Below are 22,333 nucleotides of genomic sequence, written 5' to 3'. Positions count from 1 at the left end.
GACCTTCCACTCCGCCTTCTATAGGCGAGCCAATTCTGAATCAACATGACCAAGTCACCATGAATCCCATACATCTTAATCTTCTGGATGAGCCAACCATGAGGGACCTTGTTGAAAGCTTGACTAAATCTATGCAGACAACATCCACTGCTCTACCTTCATCGATCACCTTTATCACCTCTTGGAAAAATTCAATCAAGTTAGTAAAATGTGACATGCCTTACCTAAAGCCTGTCCCTAATTAGGCCAGGCATTTCCAAACACACGTAAATCCTATCCCTAAGGATTCTCTCCAATAGCTTCCTAACCACCATGTGATTGGTCTATAGTTTTCTGAAATATCTCTATTTTCCTTCTTGAACAGGGAAACAACATTACCTAGTTGCCAGTCCTCCTGGTCCTCTCCAATGGCTAGCAAGGATACAAAGATCTTGGTTAAGGTCCTAGCAATCTCCTCTCTTGCCTCTCTCAAAGTGGGTAGGTATCATTGGTCTCTGGGAACTTCTCTCTCAATGCTTTTCAAGAGACGCAACACCACTTCTGTCTTAATCTCAAAATGCGCGAATATAGTAGCATGCTCTACGCAAATCTCACTATCCTCCACATCCCTCTCCTGAGCAAATACCAACACAAAGTACTCAGTTAGGATCTCAAACACATCTTGTGCCTTCAAGCACTAGTGCCCTCCTTTATCCTTGAATGGTCCCACCTTCTCCCTAATTATTCTCTTGCTTTAATGCATACAATGCCTTGGCATTCCCTTTCACCGTACTTGCCAGGTCATTCCATGGCCCCTTCTTGCTCTCCTAATTCCCTGCTTGAGTTCTTTCCTGCTTTCTTTATATTGTTCACACGCCCTGTCTGATTACAACTTCCTAAACCTCACATATACTTTTTTTTCCTTTTCACCAATCCTGCCTGTATGTTTGGCTCAAAATCTTAAACCTTCACCCCTAGAGTTTTTTCCATTTCAGTTTAGGTACCTATTTAACACTGTAGTGAACATTAATTGTCACTAATAAATCTCTGGCACCTTTCCATCTCATTCCTTCTGTTTCAATTGTCGTTAATGACTGAAATTAACATCAAAGACCCCTCGCACCCCAGTAATGCTCTCCTCCAACATCTTCGGTCAGGCAGAAGATATAGAGCTTGGACACAAGCATCAACAGGTTCAAGTACAGCTTCTTCCCTGCTGTTATTAGACTGCTGAATGGACTCTAGTTTTAAATAATGTTGATATTGCTTTGTGCACCTATTGTGTAGGTGATTACAATAAATCAAACCAAAATTGTGTCCTTTACTTCTTTATTGTCTTTTTCTCTCTCAATCCAATCCATCATTCCTTTTTATTTCTCTGTGCTTATTTTGACATTGAAATTATCTAGTTTAATACATACTGCCTTCTTAGCCTTTGTATTGTTTATTTCACAGCCTTCCATTTTATTGGGTAGGGAATTTGCCTTGTTCACTCAGGCCTGGTGTGCCGCATGATCAGCTTCCACTTAAATGTTTTGCAAGGTCAGTTGTGACAACTTAATGTTCAAGAGTAAGTCTAAGAGTAAATAGGAGTTAATGTAAGTCACCCTGCTACAGTAAATGATGCCTAATTATTTCCAATTTTGTACAAATTTAGTTACATTTACATTTGGGAATTCAGTTTCAGTAAAAAGATTCAGGGAGAATTGAAGCCTACTTTGCTTACAATATCTTGAAAATGCCTAAAGCGAAAAAACGCACAAGACAAAAAGAAAAAGAATTGCCACCTCCAGGATTCAGGAACAGAATGGATTTATCTACTTAGAGTAATTGTTGCAGCTCATTTAAAAAAAAACTGACTTTAAAAAAAAATCAGTCGCCTAGGATATGGCTATTGACAGCTAGGCCAGTATTTAATCCCATGCTCTGATATTCTTTCCAAATGCCGGATCAATTCCTCTGGAGCATTACGGACTTCAATCACATTCTGAACTGTCATTTCAGATCAAAAATCAATTACCTGCAAATGTGATGAGTTGTCTATTCCCCCCTTAAGAATTTCTTCCCATATTCACCTTCTGGTATTTTTCTGTAACCAGATTAATGACTACAGCATTAAAAATTGCAAATGCCTCAGAACTACCATTTTATTTTTTTCAAATTAAACTCAAATTTCACCATCTGTCACAGAGGAGTTTGAACCAGTGTTCCTAGATCATTAGTCGGAGACTCCAAATTACTACTCCAATGACATCATCACCATACCACCACCTTCCCCTGGTTGACTTCAATAAATATCTTCAAGTATTCAAAATTAGAGAAGGAAAAACCAACTCCTAACTGCCATTATAGTCACTGCTTTGAAAATGACACCCATAAGGAAACTAGTGAGGATGCATCTAGTTCAGTCATAAAACCTTGGTAACTGTACTGCATCCCTCTGCTCACTGCCACAGTGAATATTGTGAATAATATTTACTTGGGCTAAACTCAAGACATGAGGTCAGGTAGCATTTCTGGAAATACTCCAGCAAGAACACAGTAGATTCACAAGGTGGGCAAAATTGTTAAGAAATTAAAACCCCTGCAATAAAGAATGCATAATGATTATATTGCACACTGAAACACCAACTGGACCTCTCTTTTTCTATTCAGCATCCAAGTTAGGGTTTAAACTTCAGGCAATTATTTTACTTTAATTTTTTGCATACAAATAGCCAATCTGTTTGAAGTATAAATGTTAATAATAGCCTTCTAGTGGAAGCAGTGCAATCTATTTTTAATAGATCATTCATTCGCATAGCCACATATTATTCATGCAATTCAAACTTTCAGCACACAAAATGAGTTCCAGATAGAACCTGGAGTGTACCTTTGTTTACAAGAAATCCTTGATGTTTAGATCGGCTAGAGGGTCCTTTGTTGCAGGTTTCTTGGGGCTTTGAGTGGCAGGCGTTGGGCTTGGGGAAAGCTAACAAAGCAGAGACCAAAGGAGGCAGAAAAGGCAGCAATATAGTGAGGCCGAGAAGTTAGAAAAGGTTATATTATATATTACATGCACAAATCTGCTCATGCAACAATTATCTGATTTCAAACATAACATACACAATTTTTAAGGTTAGTTGTATTCATGTAAGTAAGAAACATGAAAGATTTAGCAACAATACTAAGCAGAGATTTTAGCAAGGCACAGCAGCTATGTTGCGTAAAGATATACTTCTCAAATACACCACAGCAACACTACCTTCATGTTTAGACTCATGTTTCACATTTTAACTACATAATTAATAATATTGTCATACTTAATCAAGGATGTTTTTATTCTATTCTATGTCTATCCAATACTGCTTTATTTGTAACTGAAGTGCGATATAAATGTGAAATGCTTCCTAGTCCTAGTCCTGCTCAATTCAATTCTTAAAGGCATCCTGGAATCATGCTCTTGGGCAATATAATATGCACTCCTTCCAAGACAGGTTTCACCCATTCCTTTCCATTCACATCTTCACGTTCTCTTTGAAACAATTCTCTGATGAATTATAGGAAATACTTCTTGGACATTCACCAAATTTCATCCCCCCACATCACTTTCACTGTAGAATTAAACATCAGCCTGGCATCTCATTCACAACTTCTGTTAACTTAAAAGGCCCATAATAAAGTTGTGCAACACAGAATCATTCTCAAAGTAAATGTACACTCCCCTTTGCAATCTGGATCTATTGCAAATTCCCTTGATGCTCAAATCAAAGTCAGTGTATAATCCTCTGTTCTCTAATAAAATCACTTCTGACAATTTATGACTTTGAGTAACTACCAGATAGTTTCTCACACCTTTTGTTTATTCACGATTGACAACGTCACACAGCAATTAAGAATCATTTACTAATATGAAGTGATAATATGAATTAACTTATGGCAAAGAGGTTTCTGACCAATAAACATAAATACATTGTTAAATGATACTTGTGTCCATAACCAATCTTTATTGACTAAGAACAAAAGTGATTGTAGCTGGTATTTTAAGTCCATTTGTTGAAACTATTTACAATTTTTTTTAGTGGCAAGCAAGCAAGCAAGCAAATCCCTTCCTCAAGCAGTATGTTAGCAGGTTACGATGGCAGAGCATTATGAAATGTTGTCAGGAGTAACAAAATAGATCAGGCATCCAAGTTAAAAGTGGGATGAGCAACTTGGGTATAGTGATTACAGTCTGAAAGGTTTAAGATTTAAAAAAAAAACTATCAATTTAGAGATTGAGTTCGAGGAAGACTTAGCTGACACATGAGGAGGATGATAAATTATCACAGGACTGCACAGTAACAGCAGGGAGATTTGAGATAATACAGTAGTGAGCTGAAAAATGTGTTGCTGGAAAAGCGCAGCAGCTCAGGCAGCATCCAAGGAGCAAGAGAATCGACGTTTCGGGATTCCTGAAGAAGGGCTTATGCCCGAAACATCAATTCTCCTGCTCCTTGGATGCTGTCTGACCTGCTGCGCTTTTCCAGCAACAAATTTTTCAGCTCTGATCTCCAGCATCTGCAGTCCTCACTTTCTCATAATACAGTAGTACAGACATATGCACATTCCATTAAAAAGAGGCTAGAAACCAATTAAAATTGAAGTACTCCTTAAGTACTGCACTGAAGCATTAGCCCAGAAAATCTGTTTAAATGCATGGAGTGGAGCTTTAACGACAAGCTCTTGACTCAAAAGTCAAGTGTAGCAAAACTCATAACCAGATTGATATTTAAAGATTAAGAGATCATAACGATTTGGCCCCACAAGTTTCCTTCTTACATATACTTTGAAACACTAGATTTTCAACAAAGCTTCGTGTATCAGGAAAATTACTGAAGGTCATGGGCATGCAGAAAACTTTCAAGTTCTCAATCCTTAAACCAACTGAGTTACAAATTCCTGATGTGATCTTTCACAAGTACAATTCCACGTGTATAATGTTTTGGGAAATTTACCTCAAACTGTTAGTTAACTGTATATTGTGCAATGGCATAAGTTTTCCCTTTACTCAGAAGAAAATCGTTTTTTGTTTCAGCCTAAGTAGTCTTGACTCATTCAAGGCAGCATCATAACTTGCATTTGCACAAGATAAACTTCTCGTTGAAAATTTGTACAAATTGAAAATGTCAAACAAACTTTTTAAATGAGTCTCTAGAAAGTAGAAATGAGTCATTAGGTTCTCATAACAAAGCTTACCGGTGCTCCAGGAACTGCTCCAGCTCCAAATGCTGGTCTCATCATGGGTTGAGGATACATCATTGGTTGCTGAGGCATCATGGGTATACCTGCACTTGCAGGTGGCTTAATCAAACAGTACATTTAATGAGTAATTGAGTTACTTGTTATAAAAACAAACAGTAGATAGTGTTACATGATTTTACAGTATAGCCAATGTGTTTGATAAGACTGCACTTAAATTAACAAATTAAACAAATAACTCAAAAATCCTTCAATGAAAATCAAATCAGATCTTAATTAAGCACAAAGGAGTTCGCAGGTATCTTCTACTACTTACTATCCCAAATCCAGGTACTGGTTGAGCAGTGGGTGGAGGCCCTACAGGTGGAACAGCTCCCTATGAACAATTCATAGAAAAGAGCGTGAGTTTATTTGTATAAACTAATTTGATTAACACATGCTTTGACAGTGAAAGAAATGTTGTTTTGGAGATCAAAAATAAAGGAGGAAATACAATTTCCTATCTTTGTTAGAGTCCTGTGTTTTTGTTTTAAGATTGATCCATCAGGCATAAAGGGCAACCATACCACAAAACTGCATGATCAAGAAAAGTTCCCTTTCAAAATAAGTCAGAACTTGTCAGCTGTATCAAGATTCTCTCAGGTTCCTTAATTGCTTTACAGAATTAATTGTTGCAATCTTGTTCTTTTCTGAAGCAATATGTGGTGCATTCTTTCCTTTCAGTCCTTATTTGGTCTATGTAAACGTCCATTTACATTTTTTAAAAAAGCTACAAGAACGGGTAAATACTTTCATCATCAGTTACTTTCCAATACAAAGATTGCACCCAATGTAGAAAGTGGAATAAGATAATCTTATTTATTGTTATGACTATGTCAAGGTCCAATAATTTCAACTTTAATTACTTCTTAACGGAAAGGTTCCGAAGGATCTAAGTAACAGAAATAGAAATAACATTAAATGCTGCTAAGAACAACAACAGCTTTCAAATACAACCACAGAAATCTATTGTGATCATACACACTGTTCAGTGCAAACAAAATAATCTTTAATCCTGCATTATGGTCCTTCTCCATCAGCATTCAATACATCCAACAACTATGCTGAAACAGATCCTATGCACAGGAAACAGGTCCACTGACTTGCAAATTGCTTTGTTTCTATCTGAATATTAAGTAAGCGCTACTCATTATTACTTAAGATAAAATTACAGAGACCTTAGAAGGAATGAATATTATATAAAATATGAATGAGGAAAAAAAACGACAATTGTAGGCCACAAATTGGAAGAAAAGCAAACCTATATTTGTTGAAAGCAATATTTCAATTAATTTGTTGAAATGGCCTGCATCTTGATCACTGTTTTACTTTCCACAGAATATCAGGCCTCATTGCAGTCAGATAATACCTGGGATTTTAATAATTCTCAAGACAGCACTGATTGAGAATAAAAAAAGGAATATCGTTATTTGGACAAGGTTATCATTTTGAGGTTAAGATGGTACTCTGCTCGATCATACAGTGATATAGCACAAAAGGTGGCCATTAAAACCATTCACAAGCAGCTCCTTTTGGCAGTCACCCCATTAATCCCTACAACATACCCATAGTCCCATAACATTTTGTTTTCAGAATTATGATTAAATCTGCATCCAACATCTTTTAATTCCATATCAGAACAAGTTAAATGTGCAATTTTCTTTTCCCTCCTGCCAATCACTATAAAATCAGTGTTCTGGCTCTCAATATTTCTGCTACTGGAAAGGTTTCTATCAGTTACATAATGAAAATGATTTGCTATTTTGACCATGCATTCAATCACTTTTTGATTATCTTTGTTCTCAGGAGAATAAGGTTAGCTTCAATTGAAGGCTCTCATGTCTGGTGCTATGATGTTAAAATCATTTCTGGATTTTCTCTGTGACCTTGACTTCCCTCCTCAAATATACACCCAGGCTGAAAACAATACGCCAGCTTAAACTAGAAAATAATACTCCAGTTGAAGCCGGAGTTTTTAATAGGGATTAATGTAACCGATTTTTGAAAAATATGCCACTTAATAAAGCTAAGGATTCTAATAGTCTTCAGAAATAAAACATCTTCGCAACTTGTCCTACTACCTGAATAGAACTGCATAATCCAACATGTTTCTGGATCTCTTTTCTGGCATCCTTTTAAAATTTTGTTTGTACTGGTTCTTCTCATGCTTACTATGAAAGTACATCATTTTTTATTTAGAGTCATGGAATTACACAGCACGGCACTGTTTGACCCATCAAGTGTGCGTCAGCTTTTCTGTAGAATAATCTGGTTAGCCCCACTTGTTTGCCCTTTCCTCACATCCCTTTAATTACTTCTCCTTGCAATACCTCCTTGGAAACTGACATTTCAGCTGACTTTAGAAAGAAAGTGTGCTGGGACGTACACAGAGGAATCCCCTCCCAGCCTGATTTCTTAATGCTTTACTGTAATATCAACCTATAGACATGAAATGTGAGGCAAGAAGTGGTGTGATGAAAGGTATTCTTAGAAGGTGAATTTTGTCAAAGAGGCAGATCAATGTCAGAGTCGTTGTGAAACTGTGTTGACTCCAGCATTACACAGAAACCAGGTAGCTGCAAACCCATGAGTGCAAATAGAAAATTGTTTAAACTGTGATGCTTTCTGACCAAAAAAAAATGTGGACGCTGCAAGTTAAAATCAAAAAAGAAATTGCTGCAAAAACTCAGCATCTCTGGCAGGATCTGTTGAGAAAAAGCAAAGTTAATGTTTTAGGTCCAGCGACCCTTCTTCAGAACGGATTTTTGCTAGGAAACAGCTGGAAGATGTGATGAAGATTGGGTGGCATTAGGAATAAATGATAGGTGGAGCTGGTGCCCAAAGAGAGAACAGCAAATGGGCAGAAAAATGAATAAAGGTCAGCTTGGGGGAATCAACAGAAGTTAATGGGGCCCATTAGTGGCTGAAGATGGGCTGTTAGTAGCAGCCCATGTCGTGACAAAGTACTATGGTGGCAGGCTGGGGTAAGGACAAGGGCAGTAGTGTCTGACGGAGTGATAGAGAGTGGGAGGGACTGGGACATTGTAAAGATATTGCCACCAAATAAAACCAAATGCAATGATAACAATAATGACCATGGGCTTGGGTAAATCTCCACCTAAAATATCACTTGTATATCATCATAGCACATTGATACTATTGAACTGATCCCATGAAACCAATCAACCAAAACACACCACCGTCTATTCTCTCAGAATTCAGGTATATCTTTCTCATCATACTTTTCATTCCCACATAATTTCTTTAATCCTTTTGGTAGATTGGTAAAGTGGGCAGACCAGTTTGAAAAATGCAGGTTCAATGAAGCCAGTCTCTTTGTCTTCCTGAAGTCTGTTACTAATGTTCATTGTTAGTTAGATTAGAGTGTTGATTTAACTGCAAACTTTAATATCATGTCTTGCAAACCCATGCCTAGACCACTTATTCACAAAATATAAAAACCAAATGCAGGACACATTACTGTAGATTATTTTCTCATATGAAAAATAGCCTTACCACTACTCTCTACTTTGTTTCTTAGCCAATTACATTCCAATGCTGTCACTATCCAATTTAGTCTCATTAAATTGAATTTTGCCAAGTCTATTGTGCCACATCTTGTTCTGAAAAAATTTCTGCAGAAAATTCAACTGAAATAAACTGTTAACCCTCGGTTACTTGAAAGAAACTATCAATTGAATCAAAACCAACTTGGCATTGAATCACTGACTTCCATTTGTTAGCCCAATCAATTTTCTCCTAGATTATTGTTTCAAAATTTCCGACTACTACTATAGAAGGTGGATTGGCCTCTAATTGTTGGGTTAATTAGCATTTTCAATGCTACAGTCTTTTGGCAAAACCTCGTATTAGTGATTAGAAAGCTCCAGCCAAAACTTCCACGACTGCCAATAAGTATCTCCTCTGTTTCATCATAATCAATATCATGTGTCTCTATGCTTTTGCTGCTATTTTGGCAGCACCTCTAAGATATGAATTTTTTCAGTGAAAATATTAAAGGTGCAGAATTCTGATGATAATACAAAGATGAAAGTAATTCATGACAATTACAGATATTGAATCAAAAACAAAAAGGATGACAATTATGATTATTTCAGGATACAAATGCAGGTCTTGTTAATTTACAAAATCTAAACGAAAATTTCAGAGTTCTTGGCATATCACATTAAAATCAATGGATGATACATTCATAGAATCCCTACATTGGGGAAGTAGGCCATTCGGTCCATTAAGTCCACACTAGCCCCCCCCCCCCTCCCCCACTGAGCAACCCACCCACACCCACTTATTCCCCCCACTCTATATTTCCCATGGCTAATCCACATAGCCTGGACATCCCTGAGCACTATGGGCAATTTAGCATGGCCAATCCACTGAACTTGCACATCTTTGGACTGTGGCAGGAAACCAGAGTACTTATATGAAACCCATGCAGACATGGGGAGAATGTGCAAACACCACACAGACATCAAGACTGAGGGTGGAATTGAATTTGGGTCCCTGATACTGTGAGGCAGTAGCGCTAACCACTGAGCCACCATGTGACCCTTGTTGTCATAACTATGAATTTTATAAGTTGAGGATGGAGATATATTTTAGATTGTTCCACAAAGAAGATATAAAACAATGTATTTTTCCTTAATTCTATCATGCAGTGCTGTTTTGAGATAATGGAAATAGGAGGTGGTATTAAACATTTTTCTTATTAAATCTACCTTTCCGCAATACAACACATTTTGCAGCAGCCCATTCTCTGATGTAAACAGTTGTGAAATACTCACTTAGTACTCCAGCCATGCTCTTTGCCACAAAATGATCTTTTTAGCCAGTAATCTGTCCCACTCTTCCTATGTAGCAATCCTTATGGAAATCATTTCTTTATATTTTTAGGGAAGGCTTTGGGTCCCTTTCTAATTGAATTCTTCATGTAGTTTCATACACTTTGTCCCTTTTATTCATTACAAATCTCTTTTTCACTTTCTATATTCATCTTGACAACACTTTGGTCAAGAAGTTTCATTATCTACAAAAATGATAAAAATTTAACTGAAAAAATCCTCAAAGCTTATTTTCATCCACAGAGGCCATGTTCTATCTGCCAGATGATATTTTGATAAAATGTCTAGAAAAGAAAACGCATATAGTGGAACACATTGAAAGGAAAAAAAAACTAAGGAAGGTGAACAGGGCCTGAAATTTCCAGGCACATGTAATGTTGGTGCTGCCTGCAAAGGCTCTCAATCAAATGTTCGTGCCGATTTCTTCCATAATTCTCTAATACCTGAAGTTTTAACAGATGGTGCAGTTTCTGGACGAATTCCAGTAGATCACAATACATTTTATTAAAATACCTCCCTTTTTATAGCTTTAGCTACTATAGTCTACTAAATAGTTAAAGGATTCAGTCTTTGAGTGAAGTCAGTAGGTGAAAGGCCTAGGTAATAGCATCAAGTTTGGAGGTGGTGATTGAGGATTTGATTGTGGATCTATCATTGCAGATGTTAAACAAGTTATTAAACTATCTAACGCTTCCTGGATAATGATCAAGGCAAGTCATGCTTACCTGTCCCAAGTCTCCTACTGTAGCTGACAGGAGATATGCTTGTAGGAACCTGACAGCTCCCACTAGAAATTTAAACCTCCTGGGTAATTTCTGAGCATTGCTCTGAAATGTATCTTCCTTCTTATATCTCAGCTCTGCTAGTGTGGAGACAGGATGATTTGAGTCAATATTTGTGATAGCCATAATATAAGAAAAAGGGGAGAAAAGGAAGGCCATCTGAAAAAACATAGAAAGAATGGAGAGGGACCAAAATTGTGCATTGCTGGCAAGATTGAAGTTGTTCTAGAATGGAAAGTAAGCGAATTTCTGATCAGACTGCAAATAGCCATTTGTGTTATATTTTTGGAAACGAGCAAACTGATGTGACAAGAAATGTTTACTTTAGATGGCTTTTGTTTCAAGGTTGTACAGATCTTCTTGTTTGCAAAACATGTATTTTGCAATAAATGAATAAAATGCTGCACAAATTTGTTAAGTATATGTAATCACATTGAATTAAAAAAAAGAAATTCTAATAATGTGTTACATTTTCCATTGTGGTGCGAAGCAAAGAGGAAGTAAATGTCCTATAATGTCAACATCGCAGAAAAAAAGGAGAGAAAGACATGAATAGCTGGGATTTGCCACTCACTATTTGTAAACAGGAATTGGGAAATAAATCCTTACCTTGAGATGTAAATGTCAATGGCAAGGAAACCAGTTGTTGGCCATCCCTAACTGCTCTTGAATGGAGTGGCTTGCTAAACTATTTCAGAAAGCAGTAAAGAGTTAACCATATTGCCGTGTGTCTAGAGTCACACGTGAGCCAGAAATTTCTCCTAGAAGGACATCACTGAACAACTAGAATGTTACAACAATGCATGAGAGATTCATGATCACCAAGATTAAGGTCACGTTTCAATTCCAAATAGAGTCATAGAGATGTACAGCACGGAAACAGATCCTTCGGTCCAATCCATCCATGCCGACCAGATATCCCACCTGCCAGCAGTCGGCTTATACCCCTCCAGACCATTCCTATTCATATACTCATCCAGATGCCTTTTGAATGTTGCAATTTTACCAGCCTCAATCACTTCCTCTGGCAGCCCATTACACACACGCACCATCCTCTGCGTGAAAAAGTTGCCTATTAGGTCTCTTTTATATCTTTACTCTCTCATCCAAAACCTATGCCCTCTAGTTTTGGACTCCCTCACCCCAGGGAAAATACCTTGTCCTTGCCCCTCATGATTTCATAAACCTCTACAAGGTCACCCCTCAGACACTCCAGGGAAAACAGCCCCACCTATTCAACCACTCCTTATAGTTCAAATCCTCCAACTCTGGCAACATCCTTGGAAATCTTTTCTGAACCCTTTCAAGTTTCACACGACTGGAAGGAGACCATGCAATATTCCAAACATGGCCAGCCAATGTCCTGCACAGCTGCAACATGACCTCTCAACTCCTGTACTCAATACTCTAACCAATAAAGGAAAGCATACTGAAAGTCTTCTTTACTATCCTATCTACCTGCACTCCAAGCAACACTCCCTAGGACCTTACCATTAAGTCGATAAGTCCTGCTAAGATTTGCATTCCCAGAATGCAGCACCTCGCATTTATCTAAATTAAACCCCCATTTGCCACTCCTCAGCCCATTGGCCCATCTGATCAACATCCCGTTGTAATCTGGAGGTAACCTTCTTTGCTGTCCCCAACCCTCCAATTTTGGTATCATCTGCAAACTTGCTAACTACACCTGCTATGTCAATATCCAAATCATTTTTATAAATGATGAAAAGTAGTGGACTTAGCACCGATCCTTGTGGCACTCCACTGCTCACAGACCTCCAGTCTGAAAAACATTCCTCCACCACCACCCTCTGTCTTCTACCTTTGAGGCAGTTCTGCATCCAGATGGCTAAATCTCCCTGTATTCAGTGAGATCTAACTTGCTAACCAGTCTCCCACAGGGAACCTTGTCGAACGCCTTACTGTAAGTCCAAATAAATCACATCTAAGGCTCGGGAGGACTTAAACTAGTAAGGTGAGGGGGTGGGACCTAGGGTGCTAGTGAGAAAAAGGATCAATCTGAGACTGGTACAGTTGAGAAAAGAAGAGTCAAACAGTCAGGGCAGGCAGGGACAAAGCAGAGAACAAGGTAGAACTGATAAATTAAACTGCATTTATTTCAATGCAAGAGGCCTAATAGGGAAGGCAGATTAACTCAGGGCATGGTTAGGAATATGGCACTGGGATATCATAGCAATTACAGAAATGTGGCTCAGGGATGGACAGGACTAGCGGCTTAATGTTCCAGGATACAAGTGTTACAAGAAGGACAGAATGGGAGACAAGAGAGGAGGGGGAGTGGTGTTTTTGATAAGGGATAGCATTACAGCTGTACTGATAGAGGATATTCCCAGAAATACATCCAGGGAAGTTATTTGGGTGGAACTGAGAAATAAGAAAGGGATGATCATCTTATTGGGAATGTATTTATAGACCCACCATTAGTCAGCGGGAAATTGTGAAACAAATTTGTAAGGAGATTTCAGTTATTTCTAAGAATAATAGGTGGTTATATTTAGGGATTTTAACTTTCCAAACATAGACTGGGACTGCCATAGTGTTAAGGGTTTAGATGGAGATGAATTTGTTAACTGTGTACAAGAAAATTTCCTGATTCATTACATGGATGAAGGTTGGATTTTAATTTATGTCCCCAGAGAATTAACTAATGACATTACCACTTGCCGCTAAATCAATGGAATTTAAATACAAATCAGTAGGGAGTAAGTAGTAAGTTGCAGGCATTTTTCACTGAAAACTGAATCTTTAAAGCAACAACACAATTCAAAATTAGTTTTTTGGAATTTGTTGTCGTCTTCTCCTAGGAGTTAAATGCACAAACATTACAAATCCACAAAATAGCTGCAGAACAATTTGGTTGAAGGTTAGGCTTGTTTCCACTGGAACAGACACTGAAAAAAGCTGGAGAAATTCAGAAGGCTCATACTGTACTTGAAAAAATTAACTGTTTCTCGATCCAAAAATGTTCGCAGACATTCCAAGCAAAAGTGAATTGATGAAAAGAACCCTCAAAAAATGGTTTTCTTTGCAAAAGAATAAAAAGGAAAAAAAAAGTGTAAAATTCAAGGACATAAAATATTTACTTTAGGTCAATTGCGAATGCCAGGGCAGGAAACAATTTCAGTCGTTCATACTGATAATTGGTAAAGTAAACTAGTTATATCAGTGTTAATGAAGTGTACAATAGCAGGTTAGTCACAACTGAGGAAAAATAACATAAAAAGGTTATGTTGCATCTAACATTTTAGTGAATGAAAATAGGGAAGTTGAGACAGTAGAAAAATACATGACAAAGCCGTGAAATGTTACGCCTGAGTAAGTTTGAGGTTGTTAAGAAATTATTTTAAAGTAGTCAGAAACAGATATAACACACTGATAACTTGTCTTGTTGAGATTCTCTCCTATTTCATGTCTCATTTTTCAATCTTCTCCTCCTCCTGCGTTGCAACCTTTGTCTTTTAACTTGCCTTTGCATACAAATTTGGGGTACGGAAGGTTCTCATTTAACATGCAATTGAAATTAAAATTGTTGCAGAGGTGATATTTCAAAAGAATGCTGCTCAAAGTGATTAGTAATGCTGTCAAAGCTTTAGCATAGATAGGTCTCACTTACATAACCTGGGATTGGCCAACCATTCTGGTAAGGAAAATTGTAGTTAAATATATTATTGCTTACTCGTGATTTATAATAGCTGTTGCATGATATAAATATCATAACTTAATAAAAGCCTTAATTGAAAATATTTCTATCAACTCAAATTTATAATCTTAAATTTCTACAGTTACACTAGTGAACCCCTCAATTCAATTTCCTTGCAGCAGAAAGAATCAAATCCATAGCTATAAAAATAAAAACAACAGCAGGCACTCATATAAAGATGTCCAACTTATTGATCTAAATAACTTATTTTGCTGTCACTGGAGTGCCCCAAGTAAGAAATTTTAAGAAATGATTTTCATTATTATTTTTGGAATAAGGTTGTTCCTGAACTGAGCTATTTTCACATTTTTCAGCACATTTCAAATTAATATTTTAACATTTAAGATAATATCAGCACAGAATCATTTCAGGCAATTATTCTGAAAATTATTCCAGCATGGATTAGCAATCTAATGTACAAAGAATGATGTGTATGACAGACCCATTGCAGTTCTTTTCCCTGCAACACAAGCATAACATTTATTCTTCCAAAACATCAATAAACTGGCCACAAAAATATCACTTATCCAGGAAGGAATAAAATTTATTTCAGGGACAAATGATACGCAGTTGTGTTCTAAAGATTGGTTACAGGGTGACATGTGCAGACAATTGAACACAGATGATCAATCCACCCATAATGTTGGAACAGGGCGCTAAAAAGGAGTTTTTTTCATTTAAAAATGTGTTATGTATGGGAGAATAAAATTAAAACTTTTGCAGAAAATACTCATTGGATGATGAGGTGAAATTATACAAATTAATCATGTAATATCTAATTGTACTTTAACAGGAAAATAGCTGGAAAAGGCCCACACATTTGACAAAAGTTCATCGGGTTCTACAAGCAAATTGTCACATCAACATTGTTACAGAATAGTAAAAATCATTAAAGTGTATTTCATGAAGAAAAGAGTAAGTACCATTTGGTTGCTGGGTGGACAACCTGCTGGCCAAGCTGTGGTTGGAGCAACCTTTGGCTGCCAGTTTGCTCCTCCTGTCAACTTCCTTTCTGAAGCATTCCATTGAAGGTCACTCCTACAAGTAAAGCAAATATTAAAAATAGGTTAAAAAGCATGCTGTCAGGGAAGGACCCCCAGACTAACTATCCTCAGTTGCTTCTCAGAGATTAGATTAGATCAGATTAGATTAGATTACAGTGTGGAAACAGGCCCTTCGGCCCAACAAGTCCACACCGACCCGCCGAAGCGAAACCCACCCATACCCCTACATTTACCCCTTACCTAACACTACGGGCAATTTAGTATGGCCAATTCACCTAACCTGCACATCTTTGGACTGTGGGAGGAAACCGGAGCACCCGGAGGAAACCCACGCAGACACGGGGAGAACGTGCAAACTCCACACAGTCAGTCGCCTGAGTTGGGAATTGAACCCGGGTCTCTGGCGCTGCGAGGCAGCAGTGCTAACCACTGTGCCACCGTGCCGCCCAAGATCTTGCCTTCCTCAAAGTTAGAAATGGGGATGTTTGCTGATGAATGCACAATGACTGTTATCATTTGCTATTCCCCAAATGTTCAAACAATTAATACTCAATAAAGTCTGGACAATGTTCAAACTTGACTGTTAAGCAGTAATAAATGTTCACATATATAAGCACTACCAATAATCATCTCAAACTGAATCATCTCTCCTCATAAGTTAGAGGATAGGAGTTCTACACATGAGACTCACCTCTACTTCCCAAAGCCTATCTGCCAGTTAAGAGGTACAATCCTCTGTTTGCTTGGATGACTGCAGCTCCAACAAAACTCAAGAAGCTCAACACCATTTCGAAGCAGCAACCCACCTGATATGCACCCAAATAGCAATCTTAAGTATTTACTTTTTCCAAACTTGCAAACTTTACCACCTAGATGGAGAAGAATGACAGTTGTATAGGAACAGCCCTGTTAGTTCCTCTCCAAGCCTCATGATCCCAATTTAGGAACACAGAAGATTGGCCCTTCCAATCTTCTCCACCATTAAATAAAATCTTGGCTGATCTAGTTGTGATCTCAGCATCACTTTCCTGTTTGCACCTTATAAACCTTGGCACTCTTGCCTATCAAAAATCTAAATTTGAGACAGAGAGACTTTAATTGGAGTAATATGTGAGATTGCACAAATCATCCCGTAACAATTAACCTCATTCCCCACTATCAACTTCCTCAGGTTTACCAATGACCAGGAATTTAACTGGATTAACCACATAAATAACAGTTTTGTGGTTACAACAGTAGGTCAGAGACAAGGAATCCTCTAAAAAGTAACTCACGATCTGATTCCCTAAAGCCTGTTCACGATCCATAAGGCACAAGTCAGGAGTGAGTAGATGGAAACAACAAATGTTGGAGATCAGAGCAGGTCAGACAGCATCCACGGAGAGACAGCAACTAATGTTGAATCTTAGATGACCCTTCATCAGAGCTCAAGTAGATGAAAGTGAGTAGATGGAATAGTCCCCACTTGCCTGGATGAGTGCAGCTCCAACTATACACTCATGAAGCTTGACACCATCCAGGACAAAGCAACCCACTCAATTAACACCACATCCACGCTAGGTAGTTCCTTTCCTAACAACTTTGTTGGTGTATTTGCATTGGGCAAACTGTGCAGTTCAAGGAGGCTCATCACTACCACCACCTTCAAGAACAATTAGGGATGAGTAATAAATTCTGGCTGAGCCAGTGAACCTCAACTCAAATGCCAGCTCCAATCCCTTCAGCACTCCACTCACAACCGATTATGAACTTTATAAAGGCTCATTTATTCCAACGCTCTTCTTCCTACCAGTTAAACCTATCCTTTCTCCAAGTTAATTTATTAACCCCACACTGTGATTTCTTAATCTTGTGCCCTTGAATATGGTGCCTTATCAAATGCCTTTTGGTATCCAAGTCCAGTATATCTATCGGTTCCCCTCTATCCACAGTTAATTGTCACTTCAAAATAGAATAGAATAGATTAGTTAACATGGTTTTCCTTTTACAAAGCTCCACTTGGAGCAAAGCTTTCTAGGTACAATCTTCTTAATAATGGATTCAAGTATTTTCTCATGACGGATGTTATGCTAATTGGTCTACAGTTTTCTGCCTTTCTCCTTTCTTTAATAAAAGGTGTTATATTTGCAACCTGGAACAATATTGCCATTTTTTCACTGTTGTGTCTCAAAATCCTGAAATTCCCTTTCTCACAGCACTGTGGGTGTATCTAAATGAAATGGGCTGCAGCAGTTCAAGTAGTGGCTCAACACACCCTCTCGAGGATTAAAGATGGACAATAAAGATGCCAATGACACCCCCATACAGTGCCATAAGAAAGTCTCTTTAGAGGCATGTTAATTATTCACTTATTATTCACATTGAATTATTTATTTTTATCTTTGCATTTGAGGCAATAAATTGATCGCTTCATTACGTTTCCCAAATGGAACTCAGTGATGAAATTCATACTGAACTTCAGTTACATGACAGAACCCATTCATTTCATTTTGGTCTCATTTTATTCTAAGTTACATTAGAAGCCTTTATAAATATATTTTGTTTGATGAGCTGGAATGGATTTAATTTTCAATAAGACAAAATCTTCCAGCTCCCAAAGGACAAAAAAATGATTAGGTTAGATGCAGATAAACAGCTAAGCTACTTAAACAAAATTTGACAGAATAGTCTCTCAGTATCTCCACCAAACACTGATTTTAAATGGGAATAAGTGATTTTTCTTAAATGTTAGAAATCGAAGTGAAAAACAAAATAAAAAGATTAGTCAGGTTAGGAAACATTTCAGTTAGTAGACAACTCATTCGAGGTAGCATTATATCTTTTTAGCTAAAAAATACATCACAGTGAATCCTCAAGAGTGCATTTCTTCAAGGGCTGACAATTCTCTTGGGACAGAAGCAAGTCAATACCTGGCACTCATCAATGCATATTTCTTGAACAACAGAATGGATTTCCACGTTTGTGAACTGATAGGCATTACCCTCGGGTTGCTCCCTCCTACTGATGAAGTACCAAAGAGGACATAGCTTAGTTCACACCTCATGATGTCATGCATTTTGCATTGAGATATTAATGAGACAGAGGCACGAGTTCTGGAAGACCCAGAGGGTCTCTCTCTATATCCTCTTCTACATTTGTGTGTTATATCTCCATGACACTTCAATGTACAATGTTAGGTTCAATATGTCCACTGATGACATTCGGCTTAGTCTCTCCATCTCCTCTCTTACTCTTAACATTACAGGTGCATAGTCTCCTTATGAGTTTTTTTTAATACCTCTAACTAGTTCAATCTGTTGCAAGTCGAACTGAGGTAAGGTAAACTGATTAAAAAGCAATGACACAGAGGTGAAATAATGACACCTCAGGGTGCAAGAAAGGAAACAGTGCAACACTTCTGTGATCATGGAAACCTCAGAAGTTTAATAACTGTTCATAGATGGAAAGAAGCAGTAATAACTCAGCCTGGAGTACACTATTAAAAGAAAAAAGGACAAACTGTTAAATAGGAATTGAAAGCAATTAGCCATGTCTGGGAAAAGGAGGAGTCAAGGCTACATGAACAAAACTGTTTAGACAGCTGCTTGCTAACTGGCTTTCTTGTGCCACAAAGAAAGATGATTGCCCGATAGAAGAATTTAAAGAATTAATCAAAAGGAAAGGTATGTCTTCAAACAGACCCAAGGCCAAATGTAACATGGAATAAGGAAGCTACTTCTGATAAGAAAGCAGGCTGCAGACTTGCAATATTGTGGATGAAAGAATCTAAAAGATCAATAATGTCATACCGCAATCTTGAAAACGAGAAAATTATATAATATTTCAATTCCAGGATGCCTTGGGGCAGAACTTCAAAGAATTAAACTCTGGACAAAGAAACTGCTAGTTGGAATCTGAGCTAAATTCTACCATTAACCATGTAACAGCCAAGTTGAGTTGTGAGGCTTAACTTGCTTACTTGAGGGGTCTGATTTTGATTGTGACATGCAATAAAGTTTAAATAATTGTTTCGGTAGTTGATTGTGAGATTTCTTAATAAGTTGCTGAATTAAAGGAAGTTTGTGGTGATTTAGCAACAACAATCCACACCATAATCAAAACCTATTATGATTTCAAGAAGACATTATCCGTTGCAATGTATAGGGCAGTGACACCATGGCTACTACTGGTGGAACCAAAAAGGAACCTTTTTTAAAATACTGACAGGAAGCAATATTTCAAATTGTAGTGATAGTAATGAGGTCAGCAAGGTGGACCTCATGAAACAAATTCCGATTGGGTTTGTTAAACTGGTCCAATCAGGGAGCCCCAGCTGGCGGATCTAAAAAAAGTGTCTTACCCTTATTGGGCTTTGCCTACTACTGGTTCACCAGTCACATGGGTGTTCTCCTGATGGTGGAGGAACCTTTTGAAAATACTGACAGGAAGCAATATTTCAAATTGTAGTGATAGTAATGAGGTCAGCAAGGTGGACCTCATGAAACAAATTCCGATTGGGTTTGTTAAACTGGCCCAATCAGGGAGCCCCAGCTGGCGGATCTAAAAAAAAATGTCTTACCCTTATTGGGCTTTGCCTACTACTGGTTCACCAGTCACATAGGTGTTCTCCTGATGGTGGAAATATTGAATCTAGTTATTTGCACAATGGTGTATTTAGAGTCACTGCACTTACATACATAAAATAAACAGGAGTGTCAGAGGTTCTGTTCACTCTGACAGCTTGCTCTGAGGAAGTCAGACCACCATGAAAATAAAGGCCGACTTGGTGATGGGATACCAGCCTCTGTGGTATTTGACAAGGGTGATTCAGAGAGCTTTGAAAGGGCACTGAAGAGAAGCTGCTGTTTGCATTCTCTCTCAAATGAGCTGGCACATGAACAAATCCCACAAAACAGAAACAGCGTCAGGGAGCTGAGAAGCTTAAAACACTTGCAACCTTTGATAGTGCTGACTGCACTCAAAATGAAGCAAGTCCATCTAGCCTCTGCTTCAACTCTAAAAGGTTCAAAGGGAATCTATGGAGTCAAAACCATATATTCTTTTATCTTCCTTTTTACTGGAAACACTGTTCCTTTCAGTGTTGTATCTGTGAGACAGGAGGGCCCCAAGTGACAGCATACAAAAAAACCTGTATTCAACATTGATTCTATTATTCTTTTCAAGGTCAGGTGGTGGTAAAATTGTTAGTGACATTTTCATTGATAAGAAGTATTGTCTTGTGCCAAAAAAAGGACTTAAACATATACTATGGCACTGAGAAAGTCAAAAAGCAGAGAGCTAGTTCACCCCTTTCACTAAGGCACAGCATTACCTCTGCATTGTTCGCCTGACCAGATATGCAGCTCTGAATAAGCCATAAAGGAAAAGAAGCCATCATCTTGGTGCCCTCCTAATGCAACTGATTCATTCTCCTCATTACCCACTGTCTCAGACTGAATCAGACAGTCCACAATCTTGAGTGGAATTTCCAATTCATATCCTATCCATACAAGGGCCACTTAATTTCCCTCCCAAAAACATCTCCCATCTCCATGTCTCTCATTGCTTTAACATGGAAGAGCTTGTGCAAAGTTTAGACTGTTCCAATGCTATTCTGGTTGAAACTTTATTGCTGGAACAGCACAGCAGGTCAGGCAGCATCCCAAAAACATCTCCCATCTCCATGTCTCTCATTGCTTTAACATGGAAGAGCTTGTGCAAAGTTTAGACTGTTCCAATGTTATTCTGGCCCAACTTCCATTTAATCTCTGTAGCGTGAGCTCATCCACAATTCTGTTGCTCATATCCTAACTTACACTTACCCATCAATTTTATTCTTCCTAACATATTACTTTCCTTGGTGTACTTATGAAAAATACACGCTGAAGAACTATGAAAAGAAATTTTCAGAGAGAACCACCAATTAGATAAACTGTATTAAGTTAATGTTAATATACGCAGGATACAACATTACTTACTTCTTTCCTGGAGCAGGAGAAATACCCAAATCTACAAATAGAAAGAAAGAAATGCAAGATTAATCAGACATTAGACTAATTAATAATGCCACACAACATTATTACCAAAATCAAGAACTGGCATGCCTTTGGACTCAGCCCCCTACTGTACTAACTGTATACCCATGACTGCGGCAACAAATACCAGACTAATGCCACTTACAAGTTTGCTGATGACACCAATATAGTCGGTCGAATCTCAGATGGTGATGAAACAGACCTGGAAAAATGGTGCACTGAGAACAACCAAGCTCTCAATGCCAGCAAAACCAAGGAATTCATTACTGACATTCAGCAAGATGTTACTCATGCCCCCGCCCCCTACACATTAACAGCACAGAGTTGGAACAAGTGGAGTGTGTCAAGCTCTTGGGAGTGGTCATCAACAGCAAGTTTTCTTGGATTCTTCATTGGGTTGCACTGGTTACAAAGGCGCAACAATGTCTCTTCTGCCTCAGACAGCTGAGAAAATTTGACATGACGGCAAATACCCTTGCCACCTTTTATAGGTGTGCCATCGAGCATTCTGTCTGGATGCATCACTACCTGGTATGGCAACTGCACCATTCAAGATTTGAGACGGTCACAGAGAGTGGTGAACTCGGCCTGGACAATCAGAAAGGCCAACCTCCCATCCAGAGAATCTATCTACCAGGCCTGCTGTGAATGAAAAGCCGCTAGCATTCTCAAAAGATCCATCCCACCCTGGCAACTTATTTTACAATTTCTACCA

The 22,333-nt window shown here is 38.2% G+C and overlaps 1 protein-coding gene across 24 annotated transcripts in view; it reads right to left on the bottom strand.

Moving 5' to 3' along the window:
- The window catches only part of snap91a (synaptosome associated protein 91a), a 222,718-nt gene that overhangs the window by 4,828 nt on the left and 195,557 nt on the right, over nt 1-22,333 (bottom strand). For 22 of the 24 annotated variants that reach the window (XM_043685664.1, XM_043685669.1, XM_043685718.1 and 19 more), the window contains 6 exons: nt 21,562-21,592; nt 15,524-15,638; nt 14,514-14,537; nt 5,516-5,575; nt 5,197-5,301; nt 2,852-2,950 (listed from right to left, as the gene is read on the bottom strand). In XM_043685664.1, the coding sequence (XP_043541599.1) occupies nt 2,858-2,950; nt 5,197-5,301; nt 5,516-5,575; nt 14,514-14,537; nt 15,524-15,638; nt 21,562-21,592 (428 nt within the window). In that variant the 3' untranslated portion in view covers nt 2,852-2,857. The remainder of the gene's footprint in view (nt 1-2,851; nt 2,951-5,196; nt 5,302-5,515; nt 5,576-14,513; nt 14,538-15,523; nt 15,639-21,561; nt 21,593-22,333) is intronic. The other 2 variants (XM_043685700.1, XM_043685697.1) reach the window with 2 other exon arrangements.

The sequence above is a fragment of the Chiloscyllium plagiosum genome, chromosome 3 (assembly GCF_004010195.1).
Source record: "Chiloscyllium plagiosum isolate BGI_BamShark_2017 chromosome 3, ASM401019v2, whole genome shotgun sequence".
Lineage (NCBI taxonomy): Eukaryota > Metazoa > Chordata > Chondrichthyes > Orectolobiformes > Hemiscylliidae > Chiloscyllium > Chiloscyllium plagiosum.
This window is presented reverse-complemented; position numbering and strand designations above follow the sequence as displayed.